A 25,760-nucleotide genomic window follows, 5' to 3' on the forward strand; every position below is an offset into this window, starting at 1 on the left:
ACTTTAAAGTAACTTAAAAATCCAAAAATAAGTGACTGCTTGAAAATCATGGGCGTATTCAATAGGCAAAGACTATGTCCATCTATTTTTAAGTTACAAAGAATGCATAAGGAGCAATTTTTATTTTTAAAAATACAATTTTTCTTAAAAATGAAAGGGCTAAAAATAAAATTATTTCACCTTATTATCAATTTCAAGTTTCTAAAATGGAGAAGTATTTTTCATGTTCCCCGTGAAAAAAATTATGTAGATAAAAATCTTGTTTCTACCAAAATGAAACCAGAATAAGACTTTTCTAAAAAGATATTTTCCACACTGCAGGGCAATTATCCTAAAATTTTTAAGTATAAGAGATTTAAATGCCTATGCTCCTCATTCTCATTAAGTACACGCAAGACTTCAATAATTATATATAACAGTGTTTCTCAACCTGGGATCCTCAGATATACTCTCAGTGTTCCATGAGTCCTCTGTGAGAATTGTATGATGGTCTATCTTCAGTTTTACGACTGCTTAAAAAATAACACAACTTTATTTTGGATTATCTGGTCGATTGCCTTAATACCAAGTGCTGCCTCACGATTTTGGTGCTCACATTCCCGTTCATGGATATATTAGTGCCAAGTGTGCTTTAATAATTGAGGGCTAATAAAAAAAGCAGAGGTGGACTTAATTATGTAAATGATGCATTCTCTCAAGTGAAGGCCAAGTTACAGTGTGAATGCGTTTCCCAGTCCTTTAAATGAAGAAAAATAGGGAGAATTGGGTCATCACATGGCACACAGTAAGCAGAACTCAAAAAGAACTTACAGAAACTTCTTAATGGGTATGGGGGTTCTTTTGGGGTGAGGAAAACGTTCTGGAATTAGTGCTGATGGCTGCACAACACTGTGAATATCCTGGAAGCCACTGAATTATATACTTTTAAATGGTGAATTTTATGTTATGGCAATTTTACCTCAATAAAAAAGAAAGAAAAGAATTTGGAGCATAGCAGTCAGAATTTTAGATATCATCACCTACGATGTTAAATGTATGTTGCCAATTTGAATGCAGTTAGTTTTGTGGTTTGTTTTAAATTTGTAAATTCGTTTATAGTTGCACACCTGTGACAATCCTATGGAACTTATGCCTAGTTTTATGTTTGTTAATATCTGTTTCACCAAAAACAAAATAATTTAAATCAATACTGGGGACGTGAGATACCATAGTCCCTTTTACAAGGGACTATATATTAAGAAAGCTTGAGAAAACCTGATGGGAAAGAGTCATAAACACTATCCACATCTTATTTCTCTGAAACTATAGTAATAGAACAGTTTAATAAAAAATGGGAACTTAACAGACATTTTATACTTTCTTTATAAGTGACTCCAAGACCTTTGAAGGTTCTCATTTACCGATATCAACATTTCTACTTGCAAAAACTGAATATCAATTTGAACACAGCAGCTGCTCAACAAATATACATTGCTTTAAAAAAGATGACCAGAGATACCAAGAATCAGGCACTGAGAAACTAAAATGCAGGTTTCTGTGTTGAGCCAGGATACTTGTTTCTGCTTGATCCTCTACAATTAAACACAGTTACTAGTCAATAACTTCTAGTGATTTTAGTGATCCTTTTAGCAATTAACCTCAAAAAAGGAATACCCTTCCTGATCTGACAATTGGTAAGCTGTTAGTGACAGGAACAGTGATGGGAATAGGAAGGAAATCGTTTGGAGCTACTTCAGAATCCTAAGGAACTAGACAAGCACAGTTTGAAAAGTATACTAAGTTCAGCTCCTGTGGAGTCAGCCAGCAAAACATCAGCTACAAGGCTTTCCTAATATATTTCAGTACTGAGAGGTTTAATCTTCTTGGTAGTAGAGAGATCAAAAGTGTTTCTGTCTGAACCATCACACATCAAGATATTGTAAAAAGCAAATAAATCTACAAAGTAAAAAGAGCAAAATAGTTTAATGACTGAACTCAAGCATGTTTTGGAAATATAATACACTTAGTAAGCCCAAGATTCATTTATTCATTTAAGCAGTATGTGTATGCTTTATGGTGCTATTTTATAATCTACCAGTGATTATGTAAATTAGATATTATGCTAAAATTTTTCTAGCCATGTTGAAAATGCCAGATGAAATGTAAGTCTGAAATGTTTTGAGCCCTTATGCTAATTTGAAAACGTAGCACAATTCTGGAACTCATAGACTTGATTAGTCAAAGTCTGAGTCTGTCAAGAGTGACCCAAAGGTTGATGACAGAGTTAAGTTTTATTTTGTTGAAGCTGGTACATAGTAGTAGCAAGGTACTTATGTAGGTAGCGAGTAGCCCAGTTAAGCACTCAACATTTTTCTCTCAACTCTCATTTCATCCTCAAAACCACCTTACATGAAATAGATATTATTCCCTTTTTTCAAATGGAAAAGGAGAAAATTGTATCTATAGAGCAGTGAATGTTTTACAATGGCTACTAATAGAATTACATGAATAAGACATTCCAGTTTGGGAACTGCCAAGTTAAACAAAATAAAAATCATTTTTAAACTGAAGAACTTCTAAGAGTCCTTCAGTATACTAACGCACACCATGAATTTCTAAGAGAGAGATACAATATGTAGCTTCCCAACTTCCAAGACCAAATCGTCCTTTTGTGTGTGTGGAAAAGATGACAGACCAATGAGCCATGAAATACTTAGGATATGCTGCCACTGTGGTCTCACAAAATTTGAAGATTCACAAACGTTTGGGGATTAATCTTTGAGACTATCACAGAATATGTGTGATTTAATCCTAACAGACCATTGATTAGGACAGGCATCACACATGATCATTCTTTACAAGGCAGGCATTTAGTGACCTGAAGGTTACGAAGGATTGCAGACTCGGAGATTCAAACAGCCTCTGTGAAACAAAAGGGTAAAATTATTTTGTTGGTTATATCTTCTGGACATAAACAGAGGCCATGGTGGAAGAAATAATTACCAGTGATCCCTAAATGACTGCTCATCAGAATCACTTGGCGGTGCTCTTTAAAGAAAATCAAATTGCCACAAATCAAGATTCTGATTCAGTCGGTTGAGCTGTGGTCCCAGGTGATTCTAACAGAGGTAGGGTTAGAAGACAGAGGGAAGAGACTAGAGTTTGGCTTTCCACAATAGAACAGAAATGTAGATGCCTCCAGTTGCCATCTCAGAAGGGAGTCAAGAAACAGGAAGTCAAGAACCACGACCATAAGAATTTGTCATCTTTGGATTTTTGGGATATATTGCAGGATTGTATGACTGGAACAGGTCAGATTTGGGTTTAAATTCCTACTTGGTAACTTGCTATCTGTGTGAAATTGGGCAAGTTATTTGACCTCTCTGTGTTTGTTTGCTCACATACAACATGAAAATAGTAACATATACCTGATTGTGTTGTCGTGAGGTTTAAATTAGATTACACACACACACACACACACTCATCAAAGTGCCTGGTGTGTGATTAGAACTCAATATACACTGTTATTGTTATTCCTGCTCAGTCTTCCAGTAGTGATTAGGAGTAAAAAGTGTTAAGGGGGGAAAGAAAAGCCCTGTGACATTGTTTCAGGGGGAAACAGTCTGTAAACATGTTTTGGAAAAGAAAACCCCAAAGGACAGAAGAGATGGGGTAATTAGCAAAATGAGGAAAGCAGACCGAGCCCCTGGGATGTGCAGAAATTGGACAGAAGAAAGAAAGATCCTGCCCATATGTACTCCTCATAGGGACTCTGCATAGGTATGAGAAGCCATGGATTTGAATTAGGAGAAAATTCCAATACCCCAGACAACATTTTACGTATAAAAAAACTAAAGCCCTAATGGTGAAAGTTATTTGCCCAAGGTTACACTGCCACTAAATGGTTTAAAATTTAGATGTTGTTTCAAATCCAGTGTACCTTCCACTAAACCACACTGTCTGAAAAAAGAAATTCTTCTTAAAGTCCTAGCGATCAGAAGAGGCTACGCTGTTTAGCGAAAATAAAAATACATGCTAATCAACATGAGTTAAAGTCTATTTAGTGGGAAAGAGGGAGTAGTGGCAAGGGACCTGTTTAAGACCTTAATACTAGAATTTTAATCCTGGCTCTCACTGGTTGTGTGACTGTGGGCAAAAAGCTTAATTTCCAATTAATCTGCTCAACTGGAAGAAGCTTACACCTTGAAATAAAAATCAAAAGAAATAATGTATTTGAAAATAATGTATTTGAACCAGATTTCTGGTTCCAGAAATATGGCAAATGAGATCATTTTAAACCTCCCTGACACAAACATTTAATTATTCCAGAAAAGGAAGGTAGGGAAACAAAGCTCCTTACCTGAGTCTGAGGCTAGTATAATCTTATACCAAAACCAGACAAGGTCTGGAGAGCACAGAATGACAAAGGAAAATTATAGGCCAATTTTTATTTATGAACAGTTTTAAAAGTCCTAAGTAATATGTTAGCAACTCAAATCCAATACAATAAATTTGACAAGCTGATGCTATAATTCATGTGGAAGAGAAAAAGGGGCCAAGAATACTGGAGACCATTATGAAGAACAAGTTTGGGAGCACTTGCCTTATAAGAGAGCAAAACTTATCATAAAGCTACATTAATCAGGCGAGTATGATGTAGGCACAGGGGTACAGAACTAGACCAATGAGGAAACTTTTTCTATCACAGATCTAGCAACACGGCTCAGTGAAGAAAGGCTGCACTACACAGCAAACATGGTTGGGGAAAATCCATGTGGGAAAAAGTGAAATTAGATGTCTACCCCAAAATCAATTTCACTAGATGAAATTGAAAGTATGATAAAATATAAGTGTTTACTTTTTCACGTAAGTAGCAATATATTCAGAATAGAATGATTTAACCAAAGGATATTAAACATTCTTCCAGAAAACAATTAGATTTTCTATAAATACTAAACTAAATGTTCCAGCTAGTTGGAACTAAAATCACAAGGTTACATGTTATAATACAATAAGCTATATTTACACACACACACACACACACACACACACAACATACCAAACCCAAGTCAAATATATATAGGAGTAGTATAGTCCTTACAGATAACAAATTATCTTGGAGAAAAGGCTCTTTTATTCAAAAGACAAGTCTCCACTTATTAATGCAAATATGCTTATTTTAGTCACATCATTTCTCATGACATGTTTCCAACAAATAGTCAAAATACAGGAATCAAAAAAGGAAAATCACACAGGTAATCACGACCAGCTTTGTGGTGCATTTCCATCTCCTTCCTATCACTACCTCTGCCCCTGCAACTTAAAATCAGAATCAAGATACCACGCAGTTTCATCAAATTTATGGTATGAGAATTTTAATAAGTCATCCAAATCTATGAAAATCTGGTTTGAATGCCTGTATAACCAATCAGCATATTCTAGTACGTTCTAATCTCTGTAGCCTAGTCCCCTCCCTTGGCTCACTAAGCTTCAGCCAGGACGGTCTCTTCCACTTTTGTGAGGAGAGATCTCCTCCCCGCAGGGGCTTCAGACATGCCGTTTCTTTTTGTCTGGTACACTGTCCCCTTCCTTCCTTCTATATCCCCACCCAGAAACAAGAGTAAGAAATCAGCACTCTCAAACTATTTCAACACAACCCTTTTCTTCTATCCCTTATCACAATTTGTAAATATATATTTATTGGTACAATTTCTTAAATACCTGCAAGCAAGGGTCATGCTTATTTTGTTCTCTGCTTTCTCTCTAGTGTTTAGCAGTGTCTGCCCCAGAGAAATGAAATATACAATTAAAACACCCATTTTCTTGTCTAAACCTTCCTCAAGCATATTTACTTGTATTTTTTCTCTAATTATGCTGACTGTATAATAAAGTTAAGATTTTAATGATTGGAAAAGTTAAAATTCTTACATTATCTCTAAAAAACAACAATATACAGCCAGCTATCCTCCAAAAAGAGGGCATATTAATTTTTTAAATTGTATCATCACACTCTATGATTCTTTCTAGCTTAAAACTTATGTGATTCTAATCCCACTTCATTAATCTGAAAAACAGCATTATTTTGATTACCAGGGACATGTAATACAATTACTGTGTTCATAAATGAAACATTCTTAAGTATTTAGTTGTGGGTAAACAAAAACAGTACATTTGGTGGAGAAATGTTAACTGGCTTTGAAATGCTTTCTTAACACATCCACATTAATAAAATGTAATATTAAACAGGAAGTAGCTACTATTGTACATCATTAGAATAGTCGTCTGTTTAAAAACAGGATCAGGGAAGTATTACAATTTTAAACAAACCTCTATATGTGACTGGGAACTAATGACTTATATACCCCCAAGCCTTGAATTGGAAAAACTTTCAAACTGTAGTACATCTATTAAATAACAGTAATAATGATAATATCATAAAATCCAGCGAAAGGAAGGTATTTCAATTGTTTTTTAAAACCTCAGAATGTGAAATACTCCTGTAATCCTGGCAGTAAAGTCCTATAGTATACCACAGGCCAATTAATATTCTCTTGCCCTATTGAAATGCATCCTTGATTCTCTAAAAGAAATCAATGTGTGTATTAAATACACATTACAGCCAACTTTCTTTGAATGCCCCCATTTTGTATGTTATTTCTTTGTTTGTATATACCCGTATATCACAGGTATCAAGAATGAACAGCGTGTAGTTTCCGAGTCTAGCTTAGATTTAATATTCTGAGCATATCCTCTGGCCTACTGACACAGTCTATTGATAATAAGCATTTAAAAATTTGTTAGTAAGAATGAAAGAAAAGTTAAGAAATAAAGGCATAAAGAGGACAGTGAGTTTTCAACGGCCTAAAAATTCAGAAGAAAGCTGCTCCGCTCTCCTTATCTCTTTTCCCCATGAGAAAAACCCAAACACTCGATGTACTCCTTTAGAAGACTCAACAAAAAAAGCACAAAAAACTCAAAACAGAACATTAAAGGAAAAAAGATAAAAGGAATCACAAATACTTAATTTCAGAATCTTGAACTCTGATTCAGAGAAGCAAAGAATTCAGAGTTCTATGTTTACCCTCTGACAAAAAAAAAGTAAAAAAAGAGTATTAAGTAAATGTTTCTTAAGAAGTTTTGACATACATGCTCCATACATGCTGGTTTTCTGATTCTCTGGAATTCTAAATAATTTTTCCTTTAATAGTTTTGTAAAATATCAACTTGCCTTTCAAGTTTATACTTCTATATGATCAAAGAAAAATGCTTTACAGGAACTTGTCAAGTCAGCAAAGAAGGACCAGGCAAGTTGTGAAACAGAAGACAGAACAATCTTCTTCTAATAGAGAAAATGGGAGGTTTAAAAAAACCTGTTTTCTGGATACCCCTCAAACACCAGTTATGACAGGGAACAGAAAAACGAACCTGGTTTTCCAAAAGTTAAAGGTGGGATGGAGAGACAGAAAATACCAAGGGCAGATCAAGTAGATTTAGTTTTAAATGCCTTAAAAGTAAAGACTCCTTTAAGAGATATTGGTGGCTAGAGTAGTCAACATTGTCAGGCTTACTCAAACTCCTGAGAGCAGGACGTTTTCTTTTTGGCATTAAATGCAAGATTATTATTTCATTGCTGATTGTCTAAAGCATTTTACTCCTGCTGGTGGTAACAGAATCTGAGGCTGTTCCAGCAAACAAGCTAGGATAAAATATAAGATTTTCACTCAAGTTTTGCAGTTGCTGTAAGACTTAAGAAATAGGATAGGTGTATATTGGCAGCGGCTCACATTTTACATATTTACAACAAACATCTGAAGGTTACTGAAATGGGCTTTCACTATGAAAACGTGAGTTCTAACCCAGGTCGATAACAAGTAAACAATTCCTACTGGACATCTCCACTCAAACGTCTACAGTATCTCAAAATCTGTATATTCAAGACTGACCTTACTATCTTTTCCTCAACACCCTGGTCATTCACACACTCTCCACATAGCTGCCCAGAAATGTGGGTGCCTGCCTTCTCACTTTACACATTCAATTGTCAACCAAATCCCACCTAGTGTAAGCTCCTTAACAACAATCTCCTATTCTCCATTCTCACAGCTATTACCTTGGTTCAAGCCCCAATTAGTTCTTGTCTAGACTACGGCTTCATTTCCTACTTTGTCCACATCCAATCAATTTTCTGTACCATCGCCATAGTGTTGTGATTATTGTCACTTCTACTAAAAAAACCTTCAATCACCCATCTACAGTACAAATTCTTTATTAACATATAACAGGCTCTTCTTCAAGTTCTGGTTCCTTCTTACTATAATAATCTCATTGCTCATTTTGCTCCTCTTTATTTCCTATATAGCAGCATTACGTGATTGTTTTCACTTTCCTGGAATGTTCCATGAGCACATATATACAAGTAGCTTTGCTAATGGTGCTCTCTCTGCCCAGTACGCTCTTATCGACCTAGAGAACACCAGTGTATCTCTTAAGACCAGGCTTAGGCATTCACCACTTTAAGAAGCCTTTCCTGGTTCTCCGAGGGAGGACTGGTATTTGGGTCTTGCTATATCCTATGCATACACGTGTCATATCAGCCACATCACTCTCTATCCCTTATCTGTGTACATTTCTAGCTCTTAGAGTCCTTGAGTACAGATGTTGTACCTATTCACCTTTGTATTTCCACGGCCTACCAATCTAGCACACAGCACACAATGAAAAACTATCAGCGGAATGAAAGAATGTTTACTGATAAGTGTATTTAGTTGTCAGTTCTATCTTACCAAATCACCAAGTAGTCTAAACAATACTATTCTGTCAAATAAGCAAATAGGTGCATATTCTGTCAAATAAGCAAATTTAGGGTGCATATGCAATACATCAGGTCAAGTAGAGAATGTAACAACTATGTTTGAAATGAGAAATACAGAAGTTGTTTAAAATGTACCTTTCTGGAAACATTTAAAATACCCATTCATTATACATTTCCTTGTATCTATCTTCAAGAACATCAACAGAACACCCACGCCATTTTCTTAGTGTTAGGTGGTGCATTTAGGTTCCTATTTGTTTCAGCAAAACACTTATTTCTAGCATGGATTATACTGACGTTATACTAGCTAATCACCCAAAACTTATAAATATCCCTATTTATGTGAAGGACAAGATAATTCATGAGGTATAATAATTACTTTTTTTCCCCAAAGAAGAGGACTATTTGATAATATATTTACTGACCTCCACTTCGTCACAGTCTGAGAAATAGGTCACTAGGCAATTTCGTGGCTGTGCGAACTTCAGAGTGCTCTCACAAACCTAGATGGTAGAGCCTATCGTTCCTAGGCTACAATCCTGTGCGTATCACTGTCCTGAATACCATGGGCAATTGTAACCCAATGTTAAGTGTTTGTGTTTCTAAACAGATCTAAACAGAAAAAAGGTACCGTACAAATATGGTAAAAAAGATCAAAAAAGGTTCACCTGTATAAGGCACTTAGGTGAATGGAGCTCGCAGGACTGGAAGTTGCTCTGGGTGAGTGAGTGTGAGGGACATTACTGTGTAAGACTGTAGACTTTATAACCACTGTACACTTAGGTTACACTACAAACATACTTTTCTTTCTTCAATAACGTATTAACCTTAGCCTACTGTAACATTTTTACTTTATCACTTTGTAGTTTTTAAAACCGTTTTGACCCTTTTGTGATAATACGTGAACACAAACTGTACAGCTGTACAAAAATATTGTCTTTCTTTATATCCTTATTGTATAAGCTTTCTTCCTTTTTAATTTTTTTATTTTAATTTTAAACTTTTTTGTTAAAAACTAAGACACAAACACACACACTGGCCTAGGCCTACACAGAATCAGGGTCATCATCACTGTCTCCCACCTCCACATCTTGTCCCACTGGAAGGTGTTCAGGGCCAAAAACACGCATGGAGCTGTCTTCTCCGATGGTAACACTGCCTTCTCCTGCAATTCCTCCCGAAGGACCTGCCTGCGGCTCTCCTTGAAGAGGTGTCACTCTTTTCAGAAATATGTCCAGCGGTTTGCTTGGTTTCTTTTTATCGTCACAGATTTGCTTGTAAGCAGGTAATGCCCCATGAACTTCCCCAGCCATTCGGTGGTAGGGCCCATGTTTTCTAACTTTTAAACTTGTTGAGGTCTGCAAAAGCTTCTGCTCTACCCTTCCCTGTGATTTTCTTGGGAGTTCTTCTACCTTTTCTGCAGTTTCCTTTTCTCTTGCCTCTTCTTCAGCTATGTGTTGCTGTTCCAGCTCCAACGACTCCTCGTTAGTCAATTCCTCAGAAAGTACCTCCAAGAGCTCCTCAGTGTCATACTCACCCACACCCAGGTTCCAGCTGGCTGCCGTCTCAGCCACAGCCGCGGTGATTACTGCAGCCCCTCATCCTTGGCCAATCCTTTGAAGTCGTGGATGAACCTCTTGAGTGTCTTCTTCCAGATGCCATCCATACACTCCTTGGTGACATTACCCCAAGTCCAAGCAAGGTTCTAGATGCAATCACAGATGGAATCCTTCCAGAATTGCATCAGTGTCTTCTCAGTACTTTCCTCAGTTGCAGCAAAGGCCTGGGCGAAGGTCCCCCTCAGGAAGGAGGCCTTAAAAGCTGCTACAACTCCTTGACCCATTGGTTGGATCAAAGAGGTGGTGTCTGGAGGGAGAAACACCACTGTGATCTAGGGATGCAGATGACCCATAAAAGGAGGCTGTCCAGGAGCATTACCAACAATAAGCAAAGCCTGGAAAGGGGTGTTATGCTGCAAACAGCACTTCTCCATTTCACGGGCACAGCAATTCAGGAGGGCATCTTGGAGGAGGAGCTGGGTCATCCAGGACTTCTTGTTGCTCCTGTAAAACACTCGCTACGTGTACGTATTGACACACCTGAAGGCCCTGGGTTCTCACTGTGCCAGATCACAAAGGGTTTCCATTTGTGGAACCCTGAAACAACACCCCCAAGCAAGACTGTTACCCTGTCCTTAAAAGCCTTGAAACCTGGCATTGAGTGGGCCTCGTTAGGGATGAGAGTCCTTTCAGGAATCCATTTCCAGAATAGAGACGTTACATTCATATTGAATAATTACTCTGGTGAGTAATTTTCCTCCGCTATCAGCTTATCTAGTTTCCCAAAATTTTTCCAACGGCCTACATCAGCACTCACAAACTCACCACTTACTTTCAAAGTATATAATAACAACTCTTGAATCATCTAAGACACCCAGAGCTAGCAATAAATTCAACATTGTAGTTGGGTCCAGCCTTTATCTTTTAACATTATTGCAAACAAACTTTCTGCTTTGGTCGTGATTGTCACGGTGCTTCTGTGCCTGGTGTTCAATTCACGTCATTAGAAGTTTCTTCCCGTCTGATACGGGCCCTTCTCGAATTTTTGTTAGTCTCACTGCCTTCAATGAAGCTGATCCTTTAACAGCTTCCGTCACTTTTTTCCTTGAAGATTGTAGCTATGGTGGAATGAGACATGCCTGACTGGCAAGCAATAGCCATCACTGATTTTCCACCTTTGTAGTCCTTAATCACTTTTCATTTCATTTCCAGGTTAATTACTGGACAGCCTCTTACTGGCAACATTAGCAGTGGATTCTGTACAGTTAGGGGCCATGATGAACAAAACAACATGAGATTAAATCAAGTACAAGAGAAAATGATGCAATCAAGAGATGTGATAAACACGAGATACATGAAGCTGCTGGCAGTGTAACAAGGCATATTGTTTTACAGCAAACGTGGGTTTTTTTTAGTACGTAGAAAGAGTCCACTCTAAAGTTATGATAAATGGCATAAATACATAAGCCAGCCAACACAGTCGTTTATTATTGTGTGCTGTACAGAATTGCATGTGCTATACTTTTATACGACTGGCAGCACAGTAGGTCTGTTTACACCCGCATCACCACAGACATGTGAGGAATGTGTTGTGCTATGAAGGTAGGACGGCTATGTCACTGGGAGATTGGAATTTTTCAGCTCCGCTATAAGCTTATGGGACTATCACTGTATATGCGGTCTGTCATTGACTGAAACGTCATTATGCAGTGCATGACTATATTTAGCAATAGTTATGTCTGCCCTTAAGAGTAGAATCACACAAAACAGTTTTCAGTGACGTGAAGGAAAGTCTTTAAATTCAATCTTAAAATAAGCCACCTTAATCACTTTAGCTTAAAATATTTCTGGGTTATTTTCAAAGCTAATGCTGTCAGCAATAATAGTTGACATTTAGTAGCTGAAGAGAACCAGGACTGCTAGTACGTATATTAAGACTTAGCACCTTAAGAGATTTCATAGCTTTCATACCTTCCTCAGCAGTCTCCATCTTATTTGTCAAATGATTACAAATACTTGGGAATTTTAGGTTTGTTTTTTCAAAATGCATTTAGGGTATTTCGTTCAAGTCCTTAAAACACTACTTCCTATCAGTAAAATTCTGAATTTCTTTTGAGTTGATTGCTTCCTCTCACTTGGCTAAGAGGACAGAACATACAGGCTTATAGTGTAAACAGTAAGCAATCTTAAATACTTTAATATATTCATTTGCATTCACAAACTTGGGAGAGTGAGGATCTGGCTTATTTTTATAGGCACACAGGAAAGCAATTCTATAACCTAAGTTCCACTTCTGCAGCCAATCCCTTTGGTTCAGTGGCAAGTTCTTCATATTCTTGAGCAGCACTATCCGACAGAAATTTCCATAACAGAAATACTTTGTATTTGCATCGCACAGTATGAAATAGTCACTAGCCACATGTCACAACGGAGCACTTGAAATATGGTTGGTGTGACTAACTTAATTTTTCATTTCATTTAAATTGCAGCACGTGGCTGGTGGTTACCGTTGTGGACAGTGCTGTAGAGCTCCCACAGTCAACAAAATACATCAAGGCTGATCTGGTTCCTGTCCAACTCGGCTTGAGTTAGAACCATACTGGGCTGGTCCTTTCCCCACCCAAAAGCCAGGCAATAGATCTGAAGGGACATACCCCCAGGAGTCTGCAAACTTTTTCTGTAAAGGGCAGATAGTAAATAGTTTAGGCTTTGTGGGGCAGTAGGCCAAAAGGTCTCTGTTGCAACTATTCAATCCTGCGATCGTAGCATAAAAGTATCCACAATCTGTAAAGGAACTTGTGTAGCTGTGTAAAAATAAAACATTTATTTACAAACACTGAGATTAGAATTTCATATAATTATCGTGTGTTGTAGAATATTACTCTTTTAGATTTTTTCAACCATTTAAAAATGTAAAAACCATTCTTAGTTCTCAGGCCATCCAAAAACAGACTGTGCGGCCAAACCACTAGTCTGGTTTGCAAACCTCCAAAATACAGGAAAGATCAGTGAGCACGTGAAGATACTCAACACCACTAGTCATCAAAGAAATACAAACTAAAACCACAATAAGATCCCACAGTGGCAATAGCAAAGGTTGGTGACGATATGGAGCACTTGGAACTCTGCTAGTGAGAAAGTAAAATAGTCCAATCACTTTGGAAAATTGACAGTTGCTTTAAAAAGTTCAACATACAATAGGACCCAGACATTTCTATTTCTAGGTACTTAACTAAAAGAAATTAAAATTTATGTCCACACAAAGACTTGCATATGAATGTTTACAGCCCCTTATTTATAGTGACTAAATACTAGGAACAACTCAAATATCCCGACAAGGTGAATGGAGACATAAAATGTGGCATATTCATGCAACGGAACACTACTCAGCCATAATAAATAACTAACTACCCACACTATGCAACAATTTGAATGAACTTGAAAATCACTGTGTTGAGTGTAAAACCAAGAGTACACAGGAAGTCCATTATACACAATTCCAGGCAAAGCAAACTAATTTACAGTGACAGAAAGCATATCAGGATTGCCTGGGGCCAAGGGAGGGATAGACTGCAGAGTTAGAAGGAAATATTCTGTATTTCGATAGTTGTGAAGGATTCACAGGTGTATATTTGTCCAACTATACACTTGAAATGGATGCAGTTTACTGTACACTCAAAGGTGATTCCACCTTCATCAGATTTACCCATAGCAATCCCTACGAAGTTACTTTTATATTATAAATTCTATTTATATCTGTGCTGTTTAAAAGTGAGGAGCTGGGCAAGGAGGAGTAGACAAGAAGTTGGTTTGCGTCTCACACTATCATTGCTGATGGAAGTGTGCTGCTGGGACTTCCGGGACACGGTAATACCAGTAACCTGATGGTTACTATTGGCACAGACGAGCTGTGGGAATTCTGTGAACTGAAACCTTTCCTGTTCACAACATTGCGAGTTCCCTGTGTGGAATGTGGATTTTAACTTAAGACTTCAATGTAGAATTCCGAGAATTAGTAAATAATCCTTTACATTACAGATAATTTTCATTTATAACCTTTGGGATAATGTCCTTATTTTAAATATACCCTGTTACTCAGATTCAGTTTGTTTAAGAACTTTTTGTTATAGTAGGTCTTATGAAAGCTTGGAGAAACTTGCTTAGCTCCACAACATTATCAGTTCAAAATATTAAGAGTAAGGAAAACAAGTTGCCATTTTCCAGTAAATTTTAATTATTCTTTTAAATTAGTGGGTATGCGCCAGACTCGTTTCTGACAAATACCTTACAGGGATTCCTCAGATGGGTCAATGATAAGCTGACTAAAAAAAACATCACCTACTAACACAAAACAAACAGTATTCTACATAATTTGTGGCTATACACTGGACAAAATGGGGATGAATTGTTTTCCACCAAATACAGATATGTGAAACACACATTTGGCTTCCCAGATTCTTTTCAGAGCAAACTACATGTTACAGGTTTCTAGAGTTAAATTAAATTTCATGCTTGATTTTAGACAATGTTCTTTGGAAGAGAAAAAGAAAACACCAAAATTCAGGAATCAGTGGAGGTCAACAAGGTTAAAAAACTGACCTTTGAAATGATTTTTGCCAAACTTATGACACATGTTTTTAAAACTCTGCAAGCAATTCTAAGTAGAATTAGGGGGAAAAAATCTTAAAGCCAAACAAAACCCTGCTTTTCCTTTTCCAGTCTTAAATACACTCCTTTTAACCATGCAACTGATTCAAGCTTCAGGGAAAATAGCTAGCATAATTCAACTCTTTCTGAGACTACACACTTTAAATATCGTAATTTCTTACCATTAAAAAGTACTGATGACGTCAGCATTTGTGTCTAACACAAGTTCAAACAGTTAAAGATTAATAGGTCACCACAGCTATACGATCACAACTTCCTGAAGGAGCACAGGTATACTTTATTCCTCTAATTGTCTTCAGAGGTATTTAAAGGAAAGAATTTTTATTGTTTTCCAGGGACTTTTAAGTGAGAATCATTTTTTTTTCCGTCTACTGGCATCGACATTTGATTAATAATGTAAATTTCTTGTCCCATAAGAAATGTCTTTCACTGCTTCTTGTCCAAGTAGGAGACCTTGAGAAGTGGGGTAGAGGAAGGCACATTTAGCAGAGATTAAACAGAAATATTAGTATGAGCATTTTAGGAACATTTCTGATACCGTCCATATGAATTGAAAACACGGTGGTTTATTTGGCATTGGTAAGGAGGACAACTGAAAATCCCAACCAGAATGTCAGAAGCATAAGGGACAGCAGATCACCTAATCCAGACTCAGAGACTAAATGCGTTGCCTAATCCAATGGCGTGACGCATACAAGGGCTCAGCACAGAGCCTGGCTAACAAATGCTCAATAAACACTGGCATGTCCCTTGCCCCCGGCCCCAACCATGTCCCCTGCCAGTAAGTTTTACCACAGCCACCACACAATCATCACCTAAATCTTCCACCAGTTCTCCAGTCTTCCTTTCATTAACCTACTTCAAGAAAATTCCATTACTATTAACTCAGTAATACCAACCTTCTAGAATTGCTGTGAGCATTAAGTGAGTTCAAAGTCCAATAAACGCTAGCATGAAGTTTCTAATTGTGTCTTGTCTCAAACACATCCTTCCCATTTAAGGTAGTAAGAGTGTGAGCGTGTGAGAGCGTGTGTGTACGTGTGTGAGAGTGTGTGTGTGCGCGTGTGTCTTCACAATGAAGGGGCGAAGAGCCAGGGATGCAAACATCAGACATACGTTGGGCCCAGTTTTTGACAACCCTTCTTTCCCCGAGATTTTGATCGGCCCCCTGGCTACCAATCTCACTGCATCGACAATGCCTTGCTACAGAGTCACTTATAAATGTGAGGTGTGACCTCAGATGTATTAGAACAGGGGGAAAGGTGAAGGGAGTAATGGTGGCCCCATTCGGGAACGTGTTGACACAACCACAATCTCGTTACGAATCCACAACTCACTAAGCCAGGCTGGTTATTATCTCCCCAATTAAAAGGCAAACCCCTGAAAATAGGACATCACATCTTCTATTTCTTCCCATGTGTCAGCATAACATGAAGAACAGGACATTAGTAGATGTTTAATAGTCGCTATTAAGCATCCTCAAGAATTCAATATTTAAAAATTTAGGTTACACGGGGATATGAAAGACAGTTTGGGGACTATAATCAATAATGTTGGACAGATTCTGTAGGGTACCCGATGGACACTTGTCATATCAGGGAGACTACTCCATGGACGGTGTGGATGCCTGACCACTGCGCTGTACACCTGAGGCTGAAGCTGGGTAATACGGAATGTCAACTATAATTTACTATATATATACACAGTCACAGGATGTGGAGTACAGCATAAGCAACAGAATGGAATTATAACAGCCAATATACAATGTCAGAGGGGTAGTAGACTGGGGGAGGGGGTTATCACTTTGTGAGGGGTGTAAATGTCTAACACACTGTTTTGTACATCTGAAACTTGAAAAAAAAAATCATGTTACATATAACTCTTCAGAAACACATAGTGTGACCCTGAACTAGCCTTTCACACAGGTCAAAAGAGAAATACTTGTAAATCAGTTTCTGAATAAAATGTAGTGAGCCTTTTCATCCAAAAAAGGGTATGTCTTTAAACTCTAGTTCTAAAGCCCATGAATGGCCTGAAATTGTAGATTTTTGTGTAGGCACACTTCTCCTTCCTGGAGAGCACACTGCTTCCATCATATTCTAAACAAACAAACAAACACCAAACCAGACTCCCCCAAAAGCTGAAGAACCACTGCCCCATACTGCTTCTTTCCTTGAACTTCAAGCTCCCATGTTCAAGTTCAAGCCTTACTCAGCATAACTTCTAGCACACTGAAAATCAAATGACAGGACAGTAGTTTCCCTTAGGAGGGTGTATGGTTAGTTGTTGAGAGGGGCATCAGAGGGACATGTGAGGCACTGATAATATATTGTGGGTTTGGATGTGGTTCCGAAAGTGTTCCCTGTGAAAATTCATCAAGCTGAACACTTCAGGTTTTTGGATTTGAAGGTATATTTCAGTAAGAGATTAAACAGTAACACAGATGGGTCACTTATACAAGACAGTATAATTGTGTAATGTAAAAAAGACATCCTTAAAAATGATGTACTGGGAAGAGGCCCACGTAGTCAAGACCTGAAACATGAGGGCATCAGCCAGGGAGGCAGAGGCCCTCAGTCCAACAAGGGGCAAGTCACTAACAGGCCTGCGCCAGTGACACGTGAGTAAGCATGGAAGCAGATTCTCCATCCTCAGTCAAGCCTTGAGACTGACTGCAGCCCCCCCTGACGACTTGACTGCAAATGAAAGACCCTGAACTAGAAGCCTCTAGATAAGCCACTCTCAGATTCTTTTCTGACTGAGAAAATCTGTGAGATAGTACTATATGAGTGGTGTTTAAAAAGAAAAAAGATGCAATTTCTAAACACTATCTTCCTTAACATATACTGAAGTGAGCTAAGGAGCCTCAGTAGTTGTACCTAAAGACATATTAGCTTATTGGTTGAAACTGGCAACTTTCCGTTCTCGAAAGTCCATGGTGCAATGTTGCTTTCAAAACCCAACAGAGAAAAAAGAAAATACAACTGGTGATTATGAATATTAATTTCTGGGTGAAATGGAAGTTGATTTCTCTGTAAGATACAGGGCAGGGAGCTTCTCAATACTTCTTTCTCCTACTTCCATCTAAATTAGAGATTCCATTAATGTCTTGTGTTTCATTGCATAAGTATTTGAATGATACCACATTCAATATATATCCCTTAACTTTTCCAAAGGCTTTTCTCACAAAAGAAAATATACTAAAGTCAGAATTACCAAGTAAATATAAACATGTTCCACACATATTTGTGTAACTGCACAGAAGAGGAAGCTGGGTTGAGTGAGGGGCTGTAGCTATTCCCCTATCATCCAACACAAATGGAGCATGTTTCAAAATCAATGTATTAGTTCTTCTGTCTGTACTTGTGAAGCCTGCTCAAAAAGAACATCAGAATCTGACACTTCAGTCTGGCTCCCGTGTCTTTCTCAGCTCTGAATTCTCTGCAGTGCCCAGCACTGCAAAGGGCCTCGCACACAGTAAGCATTATGGTATTAGTTTAACCGGGGGAAAAAAAAAAAAAAGTCACAAAAGCTACTGTTTTTTTTTTTCATTTAAAATTCTCAAAAGTTGTACAGAACCCCCTTCTCAAAATGGACTAACCACTGCTATTGTCATTTCCTTGTATATTTTCAAAAGCTGAAAAGACAACTACCAATTTTGCTATAATCAGGCTAAACTTTTGCACCCTGTTAAATTTTAACCTGCCAGTTGTAATGATTCTTCAGGGCTCCCTAGAGTTACACTGGTGGTCAATATTTAATTACTGTACTTTAAATTTAAAACAAAATACGACTGTGTTAAAATAGTATTTTCTGTTATTACACAGTCATAATGTAGAGCCCAGTAAATAATACTTTAAGATTCTGTGTAAGGCCCAGCATAATGTAATAAATCTAACAAAACCCCAGGATTATCCTTCACTTATACTACTTATAATTAGTATGCATACTATCTAACATGTGTACGTATACATGAAATGATGTACTTGATATGCAATTATAACACTGTATATTCTTCCTTTCCCCTTCGAGGTACTGATCGCCAGCTAGCACGAGTAAAACTAACATCTGACCCTTCTTAATCTTTCTCATTACCACTGTATTCTAACAGTTGTTTTCATCTTTTTGCACTAACTAGCCAGCAAGCAAAGATACTGAATCCTCATCATCTTCATTTAATGTGACATAAAAGATTTTTTTAAAAAGGAGGGGCATTTATTTTATGAATATAAATACAAATGAGTTTTTGTTTTGTTTTCTCAGTCAGTGCTCTGTAACCACTGCCACTTTAGTGGGTTGGATAAGATCTACGACCAAAAATAAGAAACCCATCACAGTAAGTGATTGCTTACAGCCACTCCGCTAAAGCAGTTTGACTATGACATCAACTGAGCTAAAAGATAAATCAAAGATTATAATTCTTCCATTACTAATGTTCTGTGACACCTAAACCTCCCATAAAACACATATCAAAAGAGATGCTCAGGACTTCAGCCTGAGAATCATATGACATTTGCTCAGTGTCAATTAATAAAAAACAAACAACAAAACTGCTCACCCTGGTGGTTCAGAAAAGTACTAGATACATAATGACTCAACTATTTAGTACTACTACATGACACTTTCAAATAATCAGTCCTGAATTTGCAACAGACTCCTTTATAAACTGTGTTTGAACAGCGATTTTGAGAAAAGTATGTCCCCTTAATGCACTTCAGATTTGTCTTTATTCCTTTCATTTACTTGTATTTACTCATTTTTCTTGGGAGGGTCTTCTGCTACCAGGTTAAAAGTGTCAGTATCCAACACTAAAAGTAAGATAGTGGTCTAACAAAGCAAAGCAACATGCCCCATTTTATTTAAAGAGAAAAACATTCTCTCACAAACTTATCTTGTTGATATATAAAGATCACTCCTTTAGAGAGTAACATACTACAGCTCTTAAAAGTAAAATAAAACACTGGCTGGCATACTCCTTTCTGTTTTTCAAGTTTTATAAATTCCTACTTTGGTAGATTTTTGTTTTGGGGTGGGTGGGAGAAAAACATCACCTTACTAAAAATAAGGTAGACCCTCCTTTGAGACAAAAAATGCTATGAAGATTTGCTTTGATGCATCTTGACTTTCCTTTGGTGAGGAACGACAAACTTTTTGGTTCAAATGTGGGAGAGATCACATTAACAGATACTTCTTTATAGGAGACAGAACAGATGCATATAGATAAAAAAATACACAGACTTCCTCCTGCTTTCCAAAGTATTATTCAGAAAGGCTATCTATTCAAACCACGTTCTGGAATGCTCATGGACACTATTCCTCCCCACGAGAGCACTGGACCCTAAATCAAAGGCCTTTGGTTCACTTAGCTTCACCTTAAGTAAATCTCCTATCAGTTCAGTGCTTTGGTTCCTTTAAACTGACAGGCGTAATTCTTGCCTATCTACTTTTTTAAGAAAATAATTTTTAAATCACTTACAATCTTCCAGGCTTCTTAAAAATGGCTGCTATCAGACTCAAGGTGCTACACTATTATCATCCTTTTGTATCAAGTTTTATTGCTACTTCCGAATAGGCCGTGAAAACTGGCTTTAGAACACAAATCGTGTGGTCTTCCATCTGTACGATTTTTGATATAGTTCCGTCCTAACAACTTGTCCCTCCCTCTCCAAAGATTTACTCTACTGATCCCTGGCCTGAAATGGTATTTAGTCCCTGTGTCCCACTCAAAGAAACGGGTAGAAGTCAGGCCGCTCCAGTTTCTTGCAGACATCACAGTAGGGATACGATCCTTCTTTTGACTTGAGAAACGACGCTATGTAATATGCAAAATAAAGCGACATTTGTCGTGCTCTCTACTCTTTACTTCCCAGAACACACAACCTGTGCCGTCATCTAGAAAACCTGAAAGTGCGGATAGCAGATGTGTGTCAATGACTGTCATAACAATATCAGATCTAAGACACAGCGAGGAAAAACTTTACCGAGTCAGCAAGACATAACCCTGCAGTGCTCCGGCTACTAGTAGGTCTGGTGCGGGCTGCCCCCTCCGAGGGCCTGCGCCCCCTCTTTGAAGAAGAGTGGCCTGGGCCCGAAGCACGCACGCCCACAGCAGCTCTGGCGCCGGGTCGAGACCCTCCGGCGAAAGGTCTGCACCGAACATCGCGTCTCGTGTCAGACACACCCCCCTCCACCCCGCGTCGCACGGGAGGTGTGGGCACTCGACTCCTCCACTATGGAGCGGGGTGCTGGAGGGAGGGCAGGCCCAGGCCCGAGCACCCGTTTCGGAGCACTGGGCAGCCCGGCCCTGCAGGCTGTGCAAGCAGGAGTGCAGGGGTGCGGGGCGCAGCCACGGGAGCGGGGGCCCGATGGGGGGTCTCTCGTAGCCGGGGGCGTGAAGACGGCGGCGGGAAAGACTCGGGAGAGCGAGCTGTACCCGTGCGAGACTCTCTTTTTGTTATTCGTCTGCGGCTGGCGGGTGTAACGAGGAAGTCCCCGCGGGACAGAGTCGTCCAGGGGGTCTCCTTCCGCCCCCCGTCGTGGGGGCACCGAGGGCTCGCGGGAGGCCTCCCTCGGGCGGGAAGACATTGACCGCGGAGCGCTCACCGGTTGTGAGCGCCCGGGGCGCCGATTCCCGCACCCCCGGCCTCGCGCCAAAGACCTGGGACCGGGTGGGAGGGGATGGAGGAGGCCCCCGGCCCGGGAGGCGGGAAAGGCCCCGGGGCTCCGGGACGGGCGGTGGCTCGGGGCTCCGAGCAGCAGCGGCGCGGGCCCGGCGAGCCCCGAGCCGGCGGAGCCCCGGGGGCCACGGACGCCCCACTCCCCTCTCCGCACGGTCGCCCCCTCCCCCGCCGCTCCTCTCACCTGCACATGATCCGCCATTTTGCTCCATTCATGCTCCTCTCCGGAGCCCTCCCCCCAGCGCGCACCTCGGCCGGGCCGCCGCCGCCGCCGCCGCCGCCGTCGCCGCTGCGCCTGCGCGTTGGGGGCCCGTCGCTGCGCTGACGGCGTAGCGCGGCCCGGCTGCGCAGGCCCCGGCGGCCGGGCTGTGGTTGGAGAATGCGCAGCGCCGCCGGGACGCCGTAGAGGCGCGGGCAACGTCAGCGGCCGGAGCCGTCGGGGGGGGGGGGGGGCGGCGGGCCTGGGAGCACGGCGGGAGGGGGCCGGGAACAAAGCTTTGTTTACATGGCTTTAAAGGGGCCGCGCGCTCGGGCCGGCGGGCACGGTTGCGGGAGCTGGCGCTCCCCGACACGGTCGGCGCGGTGAGGGCTCCTGGAGAGGCCGGGACGTGTCCCCTCCCGGAACCCCGCACCTGGCGGACCCCTGGTTTCCCGAGCGTCCTCCTCGACTTGCCCCTGGACGCCCCCCGCCCCCGCCGCCGGCCACGGCCGGGACTCCGCGCCCTCACGGGGGTCTGCTGCTGTGCCCACCGCCCGCGACCCCACTCAGGATGCTTCGTTATCCACGACTTCCCAGTCTGCCTGCCGAGTTTATGTTCGAGTCTTTCTGGCTTCCCGCTGCGGTGGACAAGGGCCATTCCTCGCTAATCCTGGGATTTCCCAGCTACCCGGATAGGGATCTCCCTGTGTTCATTTCGTTTCTATGCATTTCTCCTCTATCCACATTGATGGAAGTAGCCACCGAATAGTGGGGATGAGAGGAACATGCGGAAGACGCAGTTCCAGTCTTTCCAAGTCGATTATTTGAACCAGCACTCTAGGCTGCCTCCCGAGAGCGGTCAGGTGCTGCAGGGGGGGTGCAGGGAGAGAAGGGGGGTTCTTAGCACCCTTGGGCTCAGTCTGAGTGGGACAGCCGTCCTTCTGGGTCGGCTCAGGTCAGTCCTGCCTGCGGAGGCCAAGTCCAGTCTTCTCCGTCAGGAATTATCTGTGTTAGATGAAGCCGCTTCCTATTTTCCATCGGATTCCACTCTGGCTTCCAGTCAAGGCTCCCAGATTAGATTTTTGGCTGCATTCTGAGCGTACTGGTTATTTGAAGTTTGTATGGACTGGGGGCGACGCCGTGCGATGGAAACGATGACGGTTGGGAGTAGCACACTTTTCTGTTGTGGATCGTGCACTGCTGCTCAGCGTTCCTTCCCACCTTCCTCCTGGTGTGTCTTCCCGATTGGCAGAGGCAGGGCACTGAAAACTACATTACCCAGAGTTCCTTGCAGCGAGGGTTCTCTGTGCGAGTTAGGTTCTGCTAATTATATTTACTCAGAGATTTTGGAGTCAGAGCATGTGCTGCTTCTGGTTAGCCAAGCTCCTGAAATGTAGTGGGTTTTTTTTTGTTTTGTTTCGTTTTGTTATTGTTTTCCAACAACCTTCCAGTATTGGAAGCTCCCTGAGTATAGAGAGCAGTGGTGGTGGGAAGCTCCTGAAATGTAGTGGGGTTTTTTTGTTTTGTTTTGTTTTTTGTTATTGTTTTCCAACAACCTTCCAGGATTGGAAGCTCCCGGAGTATAGAGAGCGGTGGTGGTGGGTCAGGTGCTTCCTGACCTTGGCGTCCCAGCTGTAGTGGTATGTTCTTGGAGTCACAATCGCAGTGGAGGTTTTCCAATACCCTACCTGCCTGATTGGAACTGTTCCTACCTGCTAGAAGTAACTGTTCCCAGTGAGCCAGGCCAACATCTATCCCTTCTTACCCTCCCCCTGCACTTGTTTCTCCCTCTATCTTCCCCTTCGGAGTAAGTGGTACCACCATTCACCCAGTTACTCAAACTAAAAACCAAGTGTTATCTTAATAGTCCCCCTCCTCTAATCCACATGAAAGTCCTGTTGAATCTATATCTAGTACATACTCACATGGGGCTACTTCTCTTCATCTCCACTGCTAGCACTCTCGTCCAGGCCCCCATCACATTTGTACTGGGCTCTGGTAATAGATTCCTAACTAGTTTCCCTGTTTCCTGCCTTGCCCTTCGATAAACCATTTTATTATACACAGCTGCAGAACATTCGTTTCAAATCACAAATCAGGTCATTTATGCCGCTCCTTTATAATCCTCAAGTGGCCGCCCAGTGCATTTAGAATGCATTCCCAATCTTTGTTGTGGCTTAAAAAGCCTGTGGTTGGACCTTATCTCCACTGTGCCCCCTTCCGCTCACATGCTCTGGTCATTCTGGCCTTGCTGTTCCTCACATCCAGGTGTTCCTGCCTCAGGGCCTTTGCACTGGAAGTAACTTCTGCCTGGAATATTTTTCCCTCAGACCTTTAGGGGGCTGATTCCCTCTTGTCATTGACTTAGCTCAGGCATCTCCGAGAGGCTTTTCTCACCACTCTGTTGGAAGTTTTCCTGATCCCGTTACTGTCATAGCCTTGATCACTGTCCAAAACGATTTACTTAACATATTTACCCTTATCATTGTCAGTGTCTCCAACTAGAAAGGAACCACAATGAAAACAAAGATTCTGTCTGTCCTGTTTCTGCTGTGTCCCTAGTACCTTTGTACAGAGTACATGCTCAATAAATAATTTTGCATTAATTAACTTCTTTATAGCTCCGTCTCATTCTAGGGGCATGTAGAGCTCATAGGAAAACATAAAGCATTTAAAATGTTATGTCCATATTAAGTAACATTATGTTATGTTTTAAGCCCTTCCTCTCAGAGTTTCCAAAACTGGGTTCTCTGTTTACTTAGTCTTGAGAGAAATGGCATACTTAATAGAGAAAGAGTAAGGACTAGGAATGAAACTCAAGAAATTGGTATTATCCTCCTTCCCCCACAGTCAGGAACCACTGGGGAGGGGGGGTGGGGGCGGGCAGGGATGGGATCTTTCATGACCCCTGTTCACTTATTTCTTTGCTCAGTCCTCCATTCTTCTCAGGCCCACGCCAACTCCCTGCCCATTTTTTCCTGTTTCCCAGAGCTACCCCTTGGATAGTTACCCCCACCTACCATCATTTGGGGGTTACCGAATCTCCAAGCTGGCCCAAGGAATCAGACACAGTCTCTTCTGCTCCTTCCCTTGTTGCCCCCAAAGACAACTCACAAGCCATTCTGTGTTAAAGATTTGGTTGCCAATCACTGGTGAGAGAATACTAACAAAAAGTTGCAAAGTTCTCTGAGCTGAGATCTTTTATGACTAAGGTTCCTAACTCCTGTTGAGAGAAACCATTGTAAAGGAAAGGATCCTGGTAGCTTACATTGAGGTACAGGTGAGGTGTTGGGTGTCCTTTCTCTCCAATAGAAGCGAAGAGACCCTGCCTGTGCCTCTGCGTAAACCCCCAAACCCTTTTCATTATGATGCTTTCTCTTTCTATCACTGGTGCCTGGGTAACCTACGGACCTCTAATGAATGCTCTGCCTTCTTCTGTGTCTTGGAGCTATGTCTTCTGGGTCCATGGTGATAGGGTTTGCCTGTGGCCAGGCAGAAGGTACTGGGATTAGTCCTTCCATTGCAGGATCCTCACAAGTCCTGCCAGGGAAAATGGGAAGGGCGCTGCGGGACGTCACTCTTAGTACACTGCTGCTGCCCTGTGTTTTGCAGAAGACAGCCACAGGAGAATGTCTCCAGCTACCACAGGCAAGGGAGGGCATGGGGGTGTCTGCAATACCTGGGGCTTAGGCCTCCAGGTTTAAACATCTCTCCAGGCATCTGGTAAGCTCGGGTGCCCCCCTGTGGTTCTGAGTGGAAAGTGTCCCGTTTATCTTAGGGGAAGATCAGAGTGGTGGGGGAAACATCCTCTATTGTCTTGCATCTCAAAGTGAGGTCTGGGCCCACCCACCAGCAGCATCAGCATC

The 25,760-nt window shown here is 41.1% G+C and overlaps 1 protein-coding gene across 2 annotated transcripts in view; it reads right to left on the minus strand.

The window, feature by feature from the left end:
* XPO7 (exportin 7) overlaps window positions 1-22,012 on the minus strand; it is a 78,600-nt gene extending 56,588 nt beyond the window's left edge. Inside the window, exon 1 of one of the 2 annotated variants that reach the window (XM_081076914.1) lies at window positions 21,880-22,012. In XM_081076914.1, the coding sequence (XP_080933040.1) occupies window positions 21,880-21,897 (18 nt within the window). In that variant the 5' untranslated portion in view covers window positions 21,898-22,012. The remainder of the gene's footprint in view (window positions 1-21,879) is intronic. The other variant, XM_081076913.1, reaches the window with a different exon arrangement.
* Between the last annotated feature and the right edge of the window lie 3,748 nt (window positions 22,013-25,760).

Source organism: Rhinolophus hipposideros (assembly GCF_964194185.1).
Source record: "Rhinolophus hipposideros genome assembly, chromosome: 16".
Lineage (NCBI taxonomy): Eukaryota > Metazoa > Chordata > Mammalia > Chiroptera > Rhinolophidae > Rhinolophus > Rhinolophus hipposideros.